At 45.0% G+C, this 16,814-nt stretch overlaps 1 protein-coding gene across 3 annotated transcripts in view; it reads left to right on the forward strand.

Moving 5' to 3' along the window:
• Positions 1-16,814, forward strand: part of zmp:0000001267 (b(0,+)-type amino acid transporter 1) — a 168,448-nt gene that overhangs the window by 126,257 nt on the left and 25,377 nt on the right. For all 3 annotated transcript variants that reach the window (XM_067456014.1, XM_067456012.1, XM_067456013.1), the window contains exon 5: positions 10,250-10,337. In XM_067456014.1, coding sequence (XP_067312115.1) covers positions 10,250-10,337 — 88 coding nt within the window. The remainder of the gene's footprint in view (positions 1-10,249; positions 10,338-16,814) is intronic.

Below are 16,814 nucleotides of genomic sequence, written 5' to 3' on the forward strand. Positions count from 1 at the left end.
TGCAAGGCATACTCATTTACAGACATATTATTTTGCTTTAAATTATATAATTGCTCACCCACTGAAGCATCCCATGTGGGCTTTCCAAAGACTTCCTTGAAATGAGTGGTGAAACTGGATAGTGATTGCACGATGGAATTATCTTGGGCATTCAGGGTTTCGGCCCACCGCAAGGCTTTGCCGTTCAGTTGTGATACGATGAACGCCCCACAGGAACGATCGGTTGGATATAGGTGCGGTTGCATCTCCAGGACCAGCGAGCACTGCAAGAGGAATCCATTGGAATCCTCCGCTGATCCAGAGAAGGGTGCTGGCTTGGCCATGGGACTAGCAAACAGGGGTGATGAGGAAGAGGTGCTGGTGAATGCGGAAGTGTTCGCCGGCGGAGGTGATGGTGATCTGGATGGTAAAGCGCGGCAAACAGCTTCCACCCATTCTTGAAAGGGATCCGGGTGCCTCATACTGGTGCTCACGGTTGTGGTCCGGTTTTCTTTTACGGGTACAGAGTCTACAGACACAAGATGGTGAGTATGCAGGTTTATTGAACAACCAGTAAGAGTGAAACTAGACGGGGTGCAGGTGGACTGGTGATAGTTCGGTCTTATTCTTGCTCAGGGTGCACTGGGGAATCGTCGGAGGGATCGCTGGAGAGGAACGCTGGAGAACACGGAACACACACACGCTGGACGCGGGATATCGCTGGAGACTGAGTAATAGACGTTGGAGGCGAGTAGGTAACATCAAGGGAGTCCTTAAGGTAAGCAGAAGAGGTTAGTACCTTTCTCTTAATGAGACCGGACAGTGACTGCGTGGATGTGTGTGCCTTTTGTGCTCCTGGTGATTGTGGTGGTGATGAACTGCCAGGTGTGTGTGGTTAATACTCAGGTGAGAGCGTGCACTGTGATTCGGTGACATGGGAGCCTGGCGTGTCTGTGACAAATATACACATTAAATGTAATTGATTTCAAATGTATCACATATCTGGAAGATTAGACTCCTCTTCAACTTCATCAGAAGAAGCCTTGGGCCTGTACTTGGAATTTGATATTCTCTTTCCCTTCTTGTCATCGTCCATCGTTTCAATGATGAAACCTGTTTGGAAGCGCACCAAATGATCATTGCCTCTTTCCAAGATTCTAGAGCAGGGAATAATGAATGAAAGAGTCAGTTATCCACCATAAACAGACAAAGAAATGAAACAGATTAAATGCAGGAAAAACAAATGCACAAATCAGACCCATTTACCTGCTCCCTTCATGAACTTGAAAATTATGTTTCTCCCAGGTGCTGTGTGGAGGCGAGCAGCGGATGGCTAGATTGTTGTCCTTTTCTTTTTTGCGGAGGTTAAATGGGGGCCAATAGCACATCCCCTCGCTGAGCCACACTTTCTGAACCTGTGCAAATGGCAGATCCTCCTCATCGCTAAACTGAACAAAGTTTTGGTGTTTTCTTTTGTAAGAAAACACCAAAAGTTAGACGTAGTCTTTCTAGATGTAAATCTTTGTCTAACTTACCTACAGTAGCTAGATACATTTTAACATGTAGAACATGCTTGAAGTGTGTAAGAAAGGCAAAACAGCATGTGTTAGCTAACACTGTGCGGTGTGAACTATGTTGGTAAATCTGCTTCGTGTGAACTCACACATGGTCACTTTCGGTTTGTCTTTTTTTAGGTACTGCCCTCTATAGACCGGTGAAGATACTTCTCAGTTTGTTTTTATTTTATTTGTATTTAGTGCAATTATAGAAAAGTACAATACAAAAAATATGATAGAAAAATAACAATAATAAAGCATTATGGTACAGATGCGAATATGTAGAACAAAGATTGATAATAACAACAAATATAATATAAAATGAACATGTATATGAAATAAGTAATAACAATAAAAATTCCAAGATAGAAAATTCTTTATAATATTAAGGCAGTCACATTCAGAGTTTATTGAGCACCAGAGAGTATAATGGGGTGAAGTGCAGGTGAGCAGGTGAGAGGGATGTCTTCGTGAGGGAATGATAATCGCTGGAGAGTTCGCTGGAGAGAATCAATGGAGAGTACGCTAGAGAGTTTGCTGGACACACACACACTGGACTAGAAACTAGTGATGTTAACAGTGACACCAAAGCTCCGAAGCGTGTGTCAAAAAAATGAAACTATTTTCTGTGAAGCTTTGTATCAATGCTTGATTCGTTCTATCAAAACCACGTGGCCAATGACGTCCGAAGCTTCGTTTCACAAACACCCACGTGACTGATTCAGAAAGGTTTAAAAATACACGACACAGGGCGTGCCCTTGTGGGTTGTTGAGGTGTATTGCGTTGCATTGAGCAGGTTTTTTGTATTGCTCGAGTTTGTTATGGAACCTGCTGCAAAGAGAGGGTGTTCTGAAATGTGGGAACACTTTCATTTGATTTCGCCCAATAAGGTTGATCATTTATTTGGCTTTTGTTCTGCCGCCTATATTTATTTATTTATTTATTTATTTATTTATTTATTTATTTATTTATTTAATCCGCACTAGCCTATGACTTCATACATTAGAGACAAGTATAGGCCTATCCTTCTATAATCATGTGAAATTGTGTGTGTGTGTTTTTCCTTGTGTGCATGCATTTATTTAGCATACTTCCTTTATTCTTGAGTTTTATTTGTTTACAAACAGGAAAAAATTTCACATTCACAATACAAAATTATATTTTTATTAGTTTATGTTACTAGGAGTATGCAATGAAACAGATTGTGTCATATAATGTCATATATAATATATTGATTAATTCATTAATTTATTAATCAATCCATTAATTCATTTTTTGCTTCTAGATAATACGTCGGTTGCAAAACATTTTGCGACACAGCGCTTTCCCTCACTTTCATCAGCAGAAGTCCTTGTTGAGCTCTGACTTGAAAAGCTTCGAGTAATGAACCTTTTTCCGATATAACTGTGCTGAAAGCTTCACTGGTTCAGAAAGCTTCATTTCGCCATCACTACTAAAAACACAGTGAGACTTGACAAAAGACGTTGGCGATCAATAGATAACTTCATGGGAGTCCTGAGGTAAAACAGAGAGCATTAGTACCTTCTCTAGATGAGACCCGACAGTGACTGAGAGTGTGTGTGTGTCTTTTGTGCTGGTGGTGATTGGGGTGATGATGAGTAGCAAGTATGCGTGATCAGAACTCAGGAGAGGGTGTGCGCTGTGAGTGGGTAGCGTGGGAGCCTGGCGTGTCTGTGACACTTTGAGGTTCCTATTATTTTTTTAAGCTTTTTGTTTTGCGACCTCATGCTTGACAGGATTTCAAAGTATATCGTAAAAATCAGCTTTATAAAAGGTAATATATGAGGGCTTCTTTTGAGTTATTCTTGTCTTAAGAATTTAGAATTTTTCCTAAATAATTAAATAATTAATAATATTTTTTTCAGAAAAATATGGGTTTTGAAAACTGTCATGAAGTTTTAAGTTAAGAGTACTGTTTAAATTTTTGCCATGCATATTTTAAAGTAAGTCCAAAAAGAAATAGAAAAAGAGCAATAATACAATTTTAAAAAAGTTCAATATCCTCAAATTAACTTTAAAAGTTTCTTAATCCTCCTATTATGCTAAAAAAAAAAAGAAGAAAAAAACATCTGCTATGGATCAAATTGACCCACCCTGTTTAAACACACTCAACATGCAAATAAAATACAAATGTAAATCTCATTTCTAAACCTAATCATGGAATCAAGAGTCAAAATTCTGTTATAAACCCTAAAGGTTTTCGGAGCAAATAAAAAATAAATAAATAATAAATAAACAATATAATTTACATAAAGGCTATTATGATTGTATAATCTCTTCAAATGTGAAAATTTAAAATGCTGTCAGTTCCACTCTAACTCCCAACATGCCAAACATAGCCAACATGGCTGGTAGATTTTGAGAGTAAAAATCCTTGTATTTCAAAGCGGCTTGCCACCAGCCGGCCTTGGTCCATTAGGCTGAGGCAACCGCCAGAGAGAATGAAGTGTCATCTCGCAAGAAATGGGAGTTTTTGGCGGCAAACATTTAATCACCGCCAGCGGGATGCACCTATAGCCGACAGCTTAGGGCCGGCAGCAAAAAGAAGCCCTGCGGATATTTTTTGCTATCTGGGATGCCACTTTTGTGTGTGTGATTTGAAACAATTAGACTTGAAAGAGCTAAGAGCAAATAAATAACTAAATGAACTACTATGACCTAAACAACACGTTAAAACAAAATAAGTATAATTTCTAAGAGTGTTAGGTCTTCTTTAAAAGAACCAAACCCAGACTCCTTTAAGTGGTCCAAGAGGTGAACCAAGCGAAAAAGGACCCAGTTCTCTGTGCCTGAAAGAGGACTCAGATCCTTTTTTTTGGTCCACTTTAGTAGGATTGTGATAAATTTGTAAATTTTATGCATGCAAAAAATTAAACTGCATATTCTTCACTGTATGACATATATTAGGCTAGTAATGCAGATGTTTACATTCACTTATGACAAAACCACCTGTTTATGTGAAACTTGTGTTTTTGACACTTTAAAATAAATTCAATAAGACGCTAAAGATTCCGTTTAGTACACTTAGTCTCAGTTCGGAAGCGGTTGAAATTGTAATAAACAATTGTATGTTGTGAACGAATAATTTGTAGAGATTTGTCAGAAGAAGCAGCCATAATGAACAGGCGATTTGTATGGAGGCATCTGATGACCAATCTATATTAGAATTCGCAAACAGAAAAATCAAGTAAGCCCAGAGCGGTTTGTGTTCAGATTGCGTGTTTTTAGCGAACCATACAATAAGATGAGACCATGCCCAGACCACCTCCCAAGATGGTCTCAGCTTGGTTTACTTTAAAAGGGTCTGAGATTGTTTGGAGTGTTCACATGTGGGACAAAAATCACGCAAACCGCACTCAGATCCCTGAAAAGAACCTAAATGTCATAATGTTTTACATGTTATTAACTGTTATTAACCATTATTGGACTCTAAACTGATGCATTTTTCTGCTCTGAGGGGTGTATTAGGGGGCAGAGAAAGGGGGTGGCTTTACATGCACAAAAACTGCGACTTTCTACAACTATACATTCTCTTCCGGGTCTGTTTTCAATCTACATTCGCAACTTCACAGTGGCGCTGCTGACCTGTTATCTGATGCGCCCAAGCTTTTTTTTATAGTCTGAGGGAGATGCAAGCTGTAAACAAAACAACCTTTGCACACATGTCTAAGGATTTTGACACAGAGGAAGACTTGCATTTTTTGCTCAGCCATATTTATTTGAACCCGAATACACGGGCGCACAAGATAACATGTCAGCAGCGCCTTATGCCAGCAGCGTCACTGCGAAGTCGCGAACACGGATTGACAACAGACCCGTAAAAGAAGACAATGCTGAATAGTAGTTCCCTTTCAGTCGGTCATGTTCGACGTACGTCAGAACTAGACCGACGAATGGGGATCATTCTGGGAGCCCCTATCAGCTTCGAGATTTAGAAAACGGGCCAATGAACATTGGCGTGCGTGCTTTGCATATCGCACCCCGCCACACTGCGCGGGTATAAAGCGGAAGTGATCACCACGCACCATCATTCACTTCGGCGCCGAACGGTGTTGATGAAGCATCTGACTTCGGCTGGGTTGTTCGGCGACGCGGTCGAGAGCTTTGCCCAGCAGTTCTCAGCTGCCCAGAAGCAGACGGAGGCCATCCGGCACATCCTGCCCCAGCGGTCCGCTGTTGCCTCCACCCCGCTGCCGGCGGCAGCACCTCCGCCTGCTCCTCGCCAAGGGTGTCCGCCCGCCGCCAACCCCGCTCCCGCTGCCCAGCAGCAGCCTCCACCTGGGCGTAGAGGTGGAGCCGGCCGCGGGAAGGTCGTCCAGCCCGCTCAGGCCGCTGCCAAGCCAGGTGGCAAGCGCCGTCGTAAGAGACCCTGAGACGGGCCACCCAGAGATGGAGGATCCTGCTCAACAGGAAGTGGCAGCAGCACCACTTCCTCCCCCCGGAGGAGGGCCGGGGAGCTTTCCTGTGACTATAACATCTGTCCTGCCACTGGCCACGACCAGTGGTACCCAAAACTTCACAGAAAGAGCAGTTTCCAAAATCTCTGGGTTCCTAGGGAGCGCGGCTGGCGGTGTGTGACGCTTCCATGCCTTGCCGCCGTCAGGCGCCTCTTCAATCGCCAGCAGGGTGTGCTCGGGACACCCCCACGTGGCCTCCCCCCTGTTCCGCGCCCCCTCAGCGGAAGCAGGTAGGTGTTGCCATGCGCACGCAGACCCCACCACGGGCCGTCCTCGCGCCGTCCGGGTCGGGTCCCTGCAAGCCGCCACGCTGCCCTGCTGCGGGTACATGTGGTGCCGTCGGTCCCGCCGGGACAGTCACTGGAAGCCTGGCTAGCGCTCCCCAGCCCGTCCCGCGTATTCTTCCGCACCATCAGACTCAGGTGTGCGATTCAGTTCGCCCGGTGTCCCCCCAAGCCCAGGGGCGCTCTCTTCACCTCAGTGTTGAGGAAGTTCGCCCCAGTGCTTTAGGCAGGGAATGCAGTCCTACTGGCGAAGGACGCGACCGAGCCGGTCCCTCCAGCTGATATGAAGACCAGCTTTTTCAGCCTGTACTTCATTGTACCCAAGAAAAGCGGCGGGTTATGGCCGATCTTGGATCTGCGGTTCTTGAACTGGTCCCGTCTCAGGCTCTGACGCATCCGTCCCCGAGATTGGCCTGCAGCGATCGACCTGAAGGACGCGTAATTTCATGTCTTGGTTCTTCCGCAACACAGACCGTTTCCATGCTTTGTGTTCGGCGAACGAGCATATTAGTACGAGGTCCCACCCTTCGGGCTTTTGGTGCTCGAACACCTCAGCCAGTGGGGGTCAACTGGGAGAAGAGCAAACCCTGCCCGACGCAGAAGTTTCCTTTTCCCGGTATGGAGCGCGTCCAGTCGGTGTTGAACTGCTTGAATTCATTCAAATGCAGAACGGCGGTCCCACTGAAACAATTTCAGAGGCTCCTGGGGCATATGGCACCCAGAGCGGCAGGCTCAGGGTGCTTCATATCAGATCGCTTCAACGCTGGCTACACGGCCGAGTCCCGAGATGGGCGTGGCACAGCGGATCCCTCCGTGTTTTAGTTACACCGAGATGGCGCTAAACCTTCAGCCCATGGTCGGACCCTGTGGTTCTACGGGCGGGGGTGCCCCTAGAAAAGGGTTCCATGCATCCGATTGTCTCCACGGATGCCTCATCCATCGGCTGGGGTGCCACGTACAACGGGCTTGCGGTTGCAGGTCTGCAGACAGGGCCTCAACTGCAATGGCACATCATCTGCCTAGAGTTGTCAGCAGTTCATCTCACCCTGAGCTGCATCAGGATGCCGCTCTAGGGCAAGCACGTTATGGTCCGTACGGACAGCACGGCAGTTGTAGCGTACATCAACAGACAGGGTGGTCTACGCTCCCGTCGCATGTCTCAACTCGCCCGCCACCTCCTGTTATGGAGCCTTAAGTATCTGAGGTCACTTTGTGCCACTCACATTCCGGGCCGGCTCAAGCGTGCGGCCGACGAGCCCTCACGGCAGCCAGTGCTTCCGGGAGAGTGGAGACTCCATCCCCAGGTGGTCCAGCTGATTTGGGATCATTTCGGGACCGCACAGGTAGACCTGTTTGCCGCCCCGGACACGGCCCATTGCCAGTGGTTTTACTCCCTGACTGAGGGGACCCTCGGCACAGAGGTGCTGGCACACAGCTGGCCCCGGGGCCTACACTAACATGCGTTTTCCCCAGTGAGCCTTCTTGCACAGACACTGTGCATGGTCAGGGAGGACGAGGAGCAGGTCCCGTTGACGTGGTTCCGGGAACTAGTGCTCTTTGCGACAGCACCTCCTTGGCCCATTCCTCTGAGGAAGGACCTCCTGACTCAGAGACGGGGCACCCTCTGGCACCCGTGGTCCCGGAATGGGACGCGGAGGTTCTAGGTGGCCTGCCACAGGCTGTGGCAGACACCGTCGCTTCCGCTAGAGCTCCCTCTACGAGGCACCTCTATGCGTTGAAGTGGAATCTGTTCATCCACCTCTTCGAGAAGACCCCCAAAGATGTTCAGTCAGGGCCATGCTTTCCTTCCTACAAGATGGGTTGGAGAGAAGGCTGTCTCCCTCCACCCTCAAGGTGTATGTGGCCGCTATCGCTGCACATCACAAACTAGTAGAAGGTAAGTCTTTGGGGAAGCATGACCTGATCATCAGGTTCCTGAGGGGCGCGAGGAGATTAAATCTGCCTCGCCCCCCTTCTATACCCTCTTGGGACCTATCTCTGGTACACTTCAGAGACCTCCCTTTGAGCCTTTGCAGTCAGTGGAGTTAAAAATTCTGTCTCTGAAGACAGTACTCCTGGTTGCATTGGCCTCTATCAAGAGGGTAGGGGACCTGCAGGCATTTTCGGTCGACGAATCTGGCCTGGAATTTGGGCCAGACTACTCTCACGTTGTCCTGAGACCCCTGCCCAGATACATGCCCAAGGTTCCTACCACTCCCTTCCGGGACCAGGTGGTGAGCCTGCAAGTGCTGCCTTCGGAGGAGGCAGACCCAGCCCTGGCTTTTCTCTGTCCTGTCCGAGCTCTTTGGACATATGTGGACAGAACCCAAAGCTTTAAGACCTCAGAGCAGCTCTTCGTCTGTTACGGAAGACAGCAGAAGGGAAAGGCTGTCTCCAAGCAGAGGATGGCCCACTGGATAGTGTGTATGATAGGGTGTATGAGTCCCAAGACGTGACCTGCCCGCTCGGGATTAGGGCCCACTCCACCAGGGGTGTAGCCTCTTCCTGGGCGCTGGCTCGTGGTGCCTCGCTGACAGATATTTGTAGAGCTGCGGGCTGGGCGACACCCAACACGTTCGCTAGATTTTATAGCCTACGTGTAGAACCGGTATCTTCCTGTGTACTCACTCCGTGTCGGTGGCACCGAAGTCGGTGGCACCGAAGTGCCCGTTCTAGTGTCGGCTTGCTGCGCCACTCCCTTCCCCATGGAACGGATATGTGCGCTTATATGTTCCAGTCGAGTTTCCCAATATGGCGAACCCTGTCGAGTCCTCCGCAACCCTCGGCAGTCAGACGTGGCGGAGCGTCTGATGCCAGGTCTAACACTCGTATGCAGTGTGGAACTTGTGTTAGGCTGGGTTCCATATGTAGTGACCCCCACGGTGGTCCCATATGTGTATTCTCCACGGTACGGCTCCCTATAGCGAGCCAGTGTCTTTCCCTTGGCAGAGCCTGCTCTGTGTCTCAGTGCGGTGACTGTCACCCGCCCATCTAGGCCATCTATTTTTATCTCCTTCGAGGGAGTGTGGCTTCCGCAGTGGCCTCCAAGGGCACGCTTTCCCAGCGTTATCCAATAGTCCACTGTTTGGGTCTTGTGGGATAGCAGTATGGTTTTCCCTGCAGGAAATTCCCCACCCGCTGAGACGGGGTCCGAGAGACTCCTGTGGTGTTTTCCATAGGGATCCCCATTCGTCAGTCTAGTTCTGACGTACGTCGAACGTGATCGTCTGTAAGGGAACGTCACGGTTTCGTATGTAACCCTCGTTCCCTGAAGGAGGGAACAGAGACGTACATCCCGTCGCCACGGTTGCTGTACCATTACTGCAGTTCGACAATGGTGCGTGGTGATCGCAGCGGGGCGGGGTGCAATATGCAAAGCACGCACGCCAATGTTCATTGACCCGTTTTCTAAATCTCAAAGCTGATAGGGGCTCCCAGAAGTGATCCTCATTTGTCGGTCTAGTTCTGATGTACGTCTCCGTCCCCTCCTTCAGGGAACGAGGGTTAAATACGTAACCGAGACGTTTTTGTTATTTTTGTGTCAAAATGTATGTTTGATTCTCCAAAAAATTCAAACTAACCCACCCATGTCACATGGACTACTTTGATGATGTTTTTATTAATTTTCTGGTCTATCTGCACATGGACAATATACCGTACATACATTATCAATGGAGAGACAGAAAGCTCTCAGACAAATGTTTATGAAAGTCATCAATCAATCAAATTTTGACACATGGTGCCCTATCATTTTCTCTCACGGCATCCAGAGGTCCTAAGGAATTTTTATGGGAGTAACAGATCAAAATCTTAGTCTGTAGATGGGTAAAGGGCAGCATGTGGACCAATGAGAAGTCCTTTCCTTCCTGGGTTTGGTACTAGAGGTCTCTGGCTAAAAATAAAATAAAATGTCCAAAAGTGTTTCTATAACATTAATCCATTTTTTTCTAGCTTTACTGCATGGATCTTCTATGGGATGACAATATCAGGCCTCCTATATTTAAAAATCAAGAAACCTGAACTTCCACGGAAAATTACGGTGAGAACACCTATTCATGATCCATTTATTCCCTGTTTAAGCAACATGACATGACATAATTCTGTCATGACAACTTTCTTAGTGTTTAGCATGGGTATGACAATGTATTTGTTTTGTACATCAATCAATCAATCAACTTTATTTATATAGCGCTTTTACAATGATGATTGTTTCAAAGCAGCTTCACAGTGTTAAACAGGACAATGTTGCAACAAAATTTGATTTGGCTAGTTTGATTTGGCTAGTTTATAGAATTAAATATAACCTAATTAATCAATTTAATTTGTATATTTAGTTGAATACAGATCTTAATTTTAGTGTCCCCAACTGAGCAAGCCAAGCCAAAGGCGACAGTGGTAAGGAACCAAAACTCCATCAGGGCATGATGGAGAAAAATAAACCTTGGGAGAAACCACACTCAGTCGGGGTGCCAGTTCTCCTCTGGCCTAATATTAAACAGTGTATAATTATTATTCTGCCAACCCTGCAAGTCATAAATCATATTAGGTAGGAATATTCAAAATTTTGGGTATCACGCAAGAGACGGGTTCTTTTAGGATGGTGCGTCTATTACGCAAGAATATGAATACTTGAAAGATCGGAGTTATTGCGCCGGAAACGGGTTTATTGAGGATGACGTGCCGGTGAGACAAATTCAGAGGAGACACCAAGTGACATGGACTCAGCAGACACTCCAGGATGAGCTGATCATGTCCAGACGCAGGTCCACCATCCGTTCCGGACACGGCCTGGATCCGGCAGACTGCAGTAAACCTCGGGACAAACAGAGAGACCAACATTAGCGTGGATGCCACTCTCTTTATGATGTAACGAGTACATCAGGTGATTATGGGAAGTGTTCCCGGTTCCGGCTGACCTAGTTAATGCAGCCTAACAATCAGTCAATTGATTTGAATAATGAAAGTTAAAAAAAATTCTATGTGTATGCCATAGTAAAGATATGCGATTTTAGTCTTGATTTAAACTGACAGAGTGTGTCTGCCTCCTGAACAATGCTAGGAAGACTGTTCCAGAATTTGGGAGCTAAATAGGAAAAGGATCGACCGCATGCAGTTGATTTAGATATTCTAGGTATTTTAAACTGGCCAGAGTTTTGAGACCGTAATAGACGTGATGGAGTATAATGTGTTAAGAGCTCGCTTAAGTACTTAAGTAATAAGCAAAAAATTTAAATGTATGCGATGTTCAATAGAGAGCCAGTGCAGTGTTGACAGAACTGGACTAATATGATTGTACTTCCTTCTAGTAAGAACTCAAGCTGCTGCATTTTGGACTTGTGACGGTTCCGTCAGTTTGTTTAATCCTGAGTTACAGGTGATTGCCTGAGGGAAGGCGTGGTTTCGCACCTGAACCTAATCATGTCCCTTTAAGAGGGACTGGATCAAACCGAGCAGGAGTGAAGAGCACGTTGGGCCTGGCATTGAATGCAGGAGTGATTTGTCCGTCGTTTGTTCGTCATGAGAGTGCCTGAGATCTGATGTTATGTTGGAGTTGGAGGGAGACCACAGCCGCATCGGAGTTCACGTTGATTCATCTTCCCCGTGTCGATCCGCATCACCTGTTTGTTATTTGGTTGGATTGATTACATGCATTTCATACTTGCACTTGCACGCTTACATACTGACTAACATGTACACTGAATATTCAACATTTTATGTTAATATTACTTTAGTGTATTAAACATTATTCTTTATACAGCGGTTGTGTGGCGTCTCCCTTTGTTTGTTGCGGTTTACGATTGGAAATCGTAACAAATGGGGGCTCGTTCCTAAAGAAAGTAGTTTGAATGTGGAAGCTCATTTTTTTTGGTTATTAGTGCTGCTTTGTTGGATGCAAGTGTGACTAATAATTGAATCCTTGTTTTTTCACATATTTTGGAGCTATATATGTGAACTAATGTGTGAACGTACGTTGTGAATGTCCCGCAAGATTGAAGGTAGTCGTCAGTTTGAGGTAAGTGCATTTTCTTTTTATTAAGTTGCAGATAGAGCTTATTCCTCTTTTCCCATTAGGGTTGAGCAACGATTTGCGTTGATTTGTTATTTTGCCTTTCTTATTTTTGTGCAGGCTTTTGGGTGAAGCACACCGCCGTGGTTGCGAGTTGGGCTGCTTTGCTCAATTTCAAAACTATCGGTATTTTGGTGTTTAATGACGCTTTACTCTTGAAAGCTGCATGAAGACTAGGTAAAGGATAGTTTAGTGAATTGATAGGAAGTGTAGATGGGGAAAGAGTGAATGGGTTTTTGTCTGTAGCTTCGATAGGTTTATAAATGTACTTTTCCTTAAAATTAGAGTAACTAATACATTTAATATGGCATCCGTTGAGGAGTTTGTTAAAGTGCCGTCAGAAGATGGGTTAAATTTGTTGATGAAACAACAGTTGTGGGAACTAGTTGAGCACTTTAAGATTGGTAATGTGGATAAACGAATAAAGAAAAACGAACTTCGTTCTATTGTGAGAAACTGGCTAAGTGAAAACAATTTGTTGACCATTTCCGCACCGAGCAAGCATGAGGGTGTAAAAAGTTCGCTTGATATTTTTTCCGGATTGTCGTTTGAGCAAAGAAAAGAGATTTTGCAAATGCAACAAATTCACGATAAAGAGTTGGTAAAGGAAACCAAACAGTATGAGTTTGAGATTGAAAAATTAAAAGTTGATAATTCGCTCAAGCTACGTGAGATTGACTTTGCACGTGAGAAACTAGAGGCTGAGAAATCCGAACGAGAGTTTGAGTTGCAGACGGAGCGTCTGAAATTGGCAAAGGAGGGTAGATTATCCCATGAGAGTGGTGATAAATTACATAGTGGTTTTGATTTAGCTGGTAATTTGAGATTGCTCCCTAAATTCAACGAACATGACCCTGATGTTTTTTTTTCTTTATTCGAGACTATAGCTGAGGAAGGTAAATGGCCAAATGCTGTTAGAGTTGGAAAGGGAAGTGAAAAAATGTGTTGTGCCTGGTTTATCAGCTCTTTCTCCAATTTCTCATAGGGAGTTGGTGATAGCACAACAGAATGATCCTGGGTTACAGCAGTTATTTGATGTTGTGATCTCATCCCAGGAGGTAGGAGATGCTGTCGGTGGGTATTTCATTCAAGATGAGGTTCTCTTGAGGAAATTTGTGCCTTATAAGAGAAGTTTGATGGAGGAAGCTGTGATTCAAGTTGTGGTGCCAAAACCATTTCGAGAGGTGGTAATGCAAAGTGCACATGGTGAGGTTGTAGGTCATTTAGGAGTGAATAAAACTTATGACCGAGTTTTGCGACAGTTTTATTGGCCTTGCTTAAAGAAAGATATTTCAGCTTTCATTAAAACGTGCCATACATGTCAGCTAACCGGCAAGCCAAACCAATCTTTGAAACCAGTGCCTTTGTGTCCTATAACTGTTACAAACAAACCTTTTGAACATCTGATAATTGACTGTGTTGGACCGTTACCGACGTCTAAATCAGGTAACACGTATTTACTTACGGTGATGTGTCAGGCAACTCGGTACCCAGCAGCCTATCCAATTCGAAAGATTACCACTAAAGTAGTTGTAAAAGCGTTAACCCAATTTATTTCTATTTTTGGGATACCTAAAACCATTCAGAGTGATAAAGGTACCAACTTCACATCACGTATGTTTGCTGAGATTTTGAGAGTGCTTAAGGTAAAACACAATCAATCAAGTGCTTATCATGCGCAAAGTCAGGGGGCGCTCGAACGGTTTCACCAAACATTAAAGGCGCTGTTACGTGCTTACTGTGTGGAGTTGAATCGCGACTGGGAGGAAGGGTTACCGTGGTTGTTGCTTGCAGCTAGAGAAGCACAGCAGGAGAGTTTGGGTTTTAGCCCAAACGATCTGGTTTTCGGTCATAGTGTACGTGGTCCTCTTTCTGTTTTGCGGGAGGAATTAGGGGAAAAGGATCCTCCGGAAAAACTGTCAGAATATGTGAACGGTTTCCGTAGGCGCTTGTTTTTGGCGGGAATAGGTGCTCAGAGAAATCTTATTGGTGCTCAGAGTAAAATGAAGAAGCACTTTGATAAACATGCAGAATGTCGAGAGTTTACACCAGGTGATCAGGTGTTGGTTATGTTTCCTTCGCCTGGATCTCCTTTTTGTGCACGATTTACTGGTCCATACACTGTTCTTCGTAAGATGACTGATCAAAACTATCAAATTGAGGCTCCAGATCGTCGAAAAGCTAAACAGTGTTTTCATGTAAATTTGCTTAAGCCTTACCACTCTCGTAAGTCTGAAACTCAGCTGGTTAAACCTGTTGCCTCTGCCGTTGTTGCTCTTGATGATTCTCCACCATTTTCTGTAGAAGGAGGGGATGATGTGATTGTCCCTGAAGATTGTGTTTTGCTTCCCCGATTAAAGAATTCGGAGACTCTTCAGAATGTGGAGGTTTTGTTTTCACATTTGTCAGAGGTACAGAGGTCAGAATTGAAAAGGCTGATTTTTGATTTTCCCAGTTTGTTTGCAGATGTGCCAACTCGCACGCACCTGATCCAGCATGACGTAGATGTGGGAGATGCAGGTCCCATTCATCAGCGTTTTTACAGAGTTCCTGTCAGCAAGCGTAGAGTGATGGACTCTGAGGTTCAGTATATGCTTGAAAATGAAATTGCTAGTCCTTCATGCTCCAGTTAGGCTTCACCATGTCTGCTGGTGAGGAAGTCGGATTCTACTTATAGGTTTTGTACGGATTACCGTAAGTTGAATGCTATTACTAAATCTGATGCATTTCCCCTTCCTCGAATGGAGGATTGTGTGGACCAGGTGGGTAGTGCAAATTTTGTGAGCAAACTGGACCTTTTGAAAGGATATTGGCAAGTGCCTTTAACTCCTAGAGCTCGAGAAGTAACTTCATTCATTACACCATCAGGGTTATATTCATACTCTGTGATGAGTTTCGGTTTGCGAAATGCACCCGCAACCTTTCAGAGATTAATGAATAAGGTGACATTTGGTCTGGAAGGGTGCGCGGTGTATTTGGATGATGTTATCATTTTTAGTGATACATGGGAACAACATATGGTACGTCTTCATGCTTTGTTGACACGTCTGGCTGAGGCATGTCTTACAGTTAACCTGGCAAAGTGTGAGTTTGCCAAGGCTACTGTGAGATATTTGGGGAAGGAAGTGGGACACGGTGTGGTGCGCCCAATTCACGCTAAAGTTTTAGCTATTCAGAATTTTCCTCCTCCATCAACCAAGAAAGAGCTGATGCGATTCTTGGGGATGGTGGGGTACTATCGGGGTTTTTGCCCAAACTTTTCAACTTTTCAACTTTTCAACTGCTAACTTCTGCTCCTGTTTTAGCTGCTCCGAGGCTGGATAGACAATTTAAGATACAGGTCGATGCTACCCAGATTGGTGCTGGGGCGGTTCTATTACAAACTGGTGAGACTGGACTTGAACATCCTGTGAGTTTCTTTTCTCGTAAGTTTAATACTTATCAAAGAAACTACTCTGTGATTGAGAAAGAGGCATTATCTTTAATTTGGGCTCTTCAGCACTTTGACGTGTATGTGGGTGGAGGATTACCTGTGGAGGTTTATTCCGATCATAACCCTCTTACGTTTTTGCACTCCTTACAGTCGCCAAGTCAGCGGTTAATGCGCTGGATTCTCTTTTTACAGCCTTACTGTTTAACTGTCAAACACATTAGGGGCTCTGAGAACATAGTGGCAGATGCGTTATCTCGTGTTCCTGATGAGATTGAATAGTATGTTGTAGTGTTTGAGTTGTTCGTTTTTTTTTCTTTTTGCTGTGCTGTCTTTGCTGCCTTAAATTTGCTTCCAGGATCCGGATTGCTGGGGGTAACGAGAGCAGAGTGGAAGAATGGAAGTGACTGAGGAAAACACTACCATACTGGATTTGGAGGTTATATTTAAAACGGAAGTATTTGTTGTTTTGTTTATACTTATTGTTTAAAGTTATGATCTTTATCTGGTGATGGCGGATTTTTTTAAACGGGGGTGTGTGACGGTTCCGTCAGTTTGTTTAATCCTGAGTTACAGGTGATTGCCTGAGGGAAGGCGTGGTTTCGCACCTGAACCTAATCATGTCCCTTTAAGAGGGACTGGATCAAACCGAGCAGGAGTGAAGAGCACGCTGGGCCTGGCATTGAATGCAGGAGTGATTTGTCCGTCGTTTGTTCGTCATGAGAGTGCCTGAGATCTGATGTTATGTTGGAGTTGGAGGGAGACCACAGCCGCATCGGAGTTCACGTTGATTCATCTTCCCCGTGTCGATCCGCATCACCTGTTTGTTATTTGGTTGGATTGATTACATGCATTTCATACTTGCACTTGCACGCTTACATACTGACTAACATGTACACTGAATATTCAACATTTTATTTTAATATTACTTTAGTGTATTAAACATTATTCTTTATACAGCGGTTGTGTGGCGTCTCCCTTTGTTTGTTGCGGTTTACGATTGGAAATCGTAACAAACT

The sequence above is a fragment of the Pseudorasbora parva genome, chromosome 10, assembly GCF_024679245.1.
Source record: "Pseudorasbora parva isolate DD20220531a chromosome 10, ASM2467924v1, whole genome shotgun sequence".
Classification (NCBI taxonomy): Eukaryota; Metazoa; Chordata; class Actinopteri; order Cypriniformes; family Gobionidae; genus Pseudorasbora; species Pseudorasbora parva.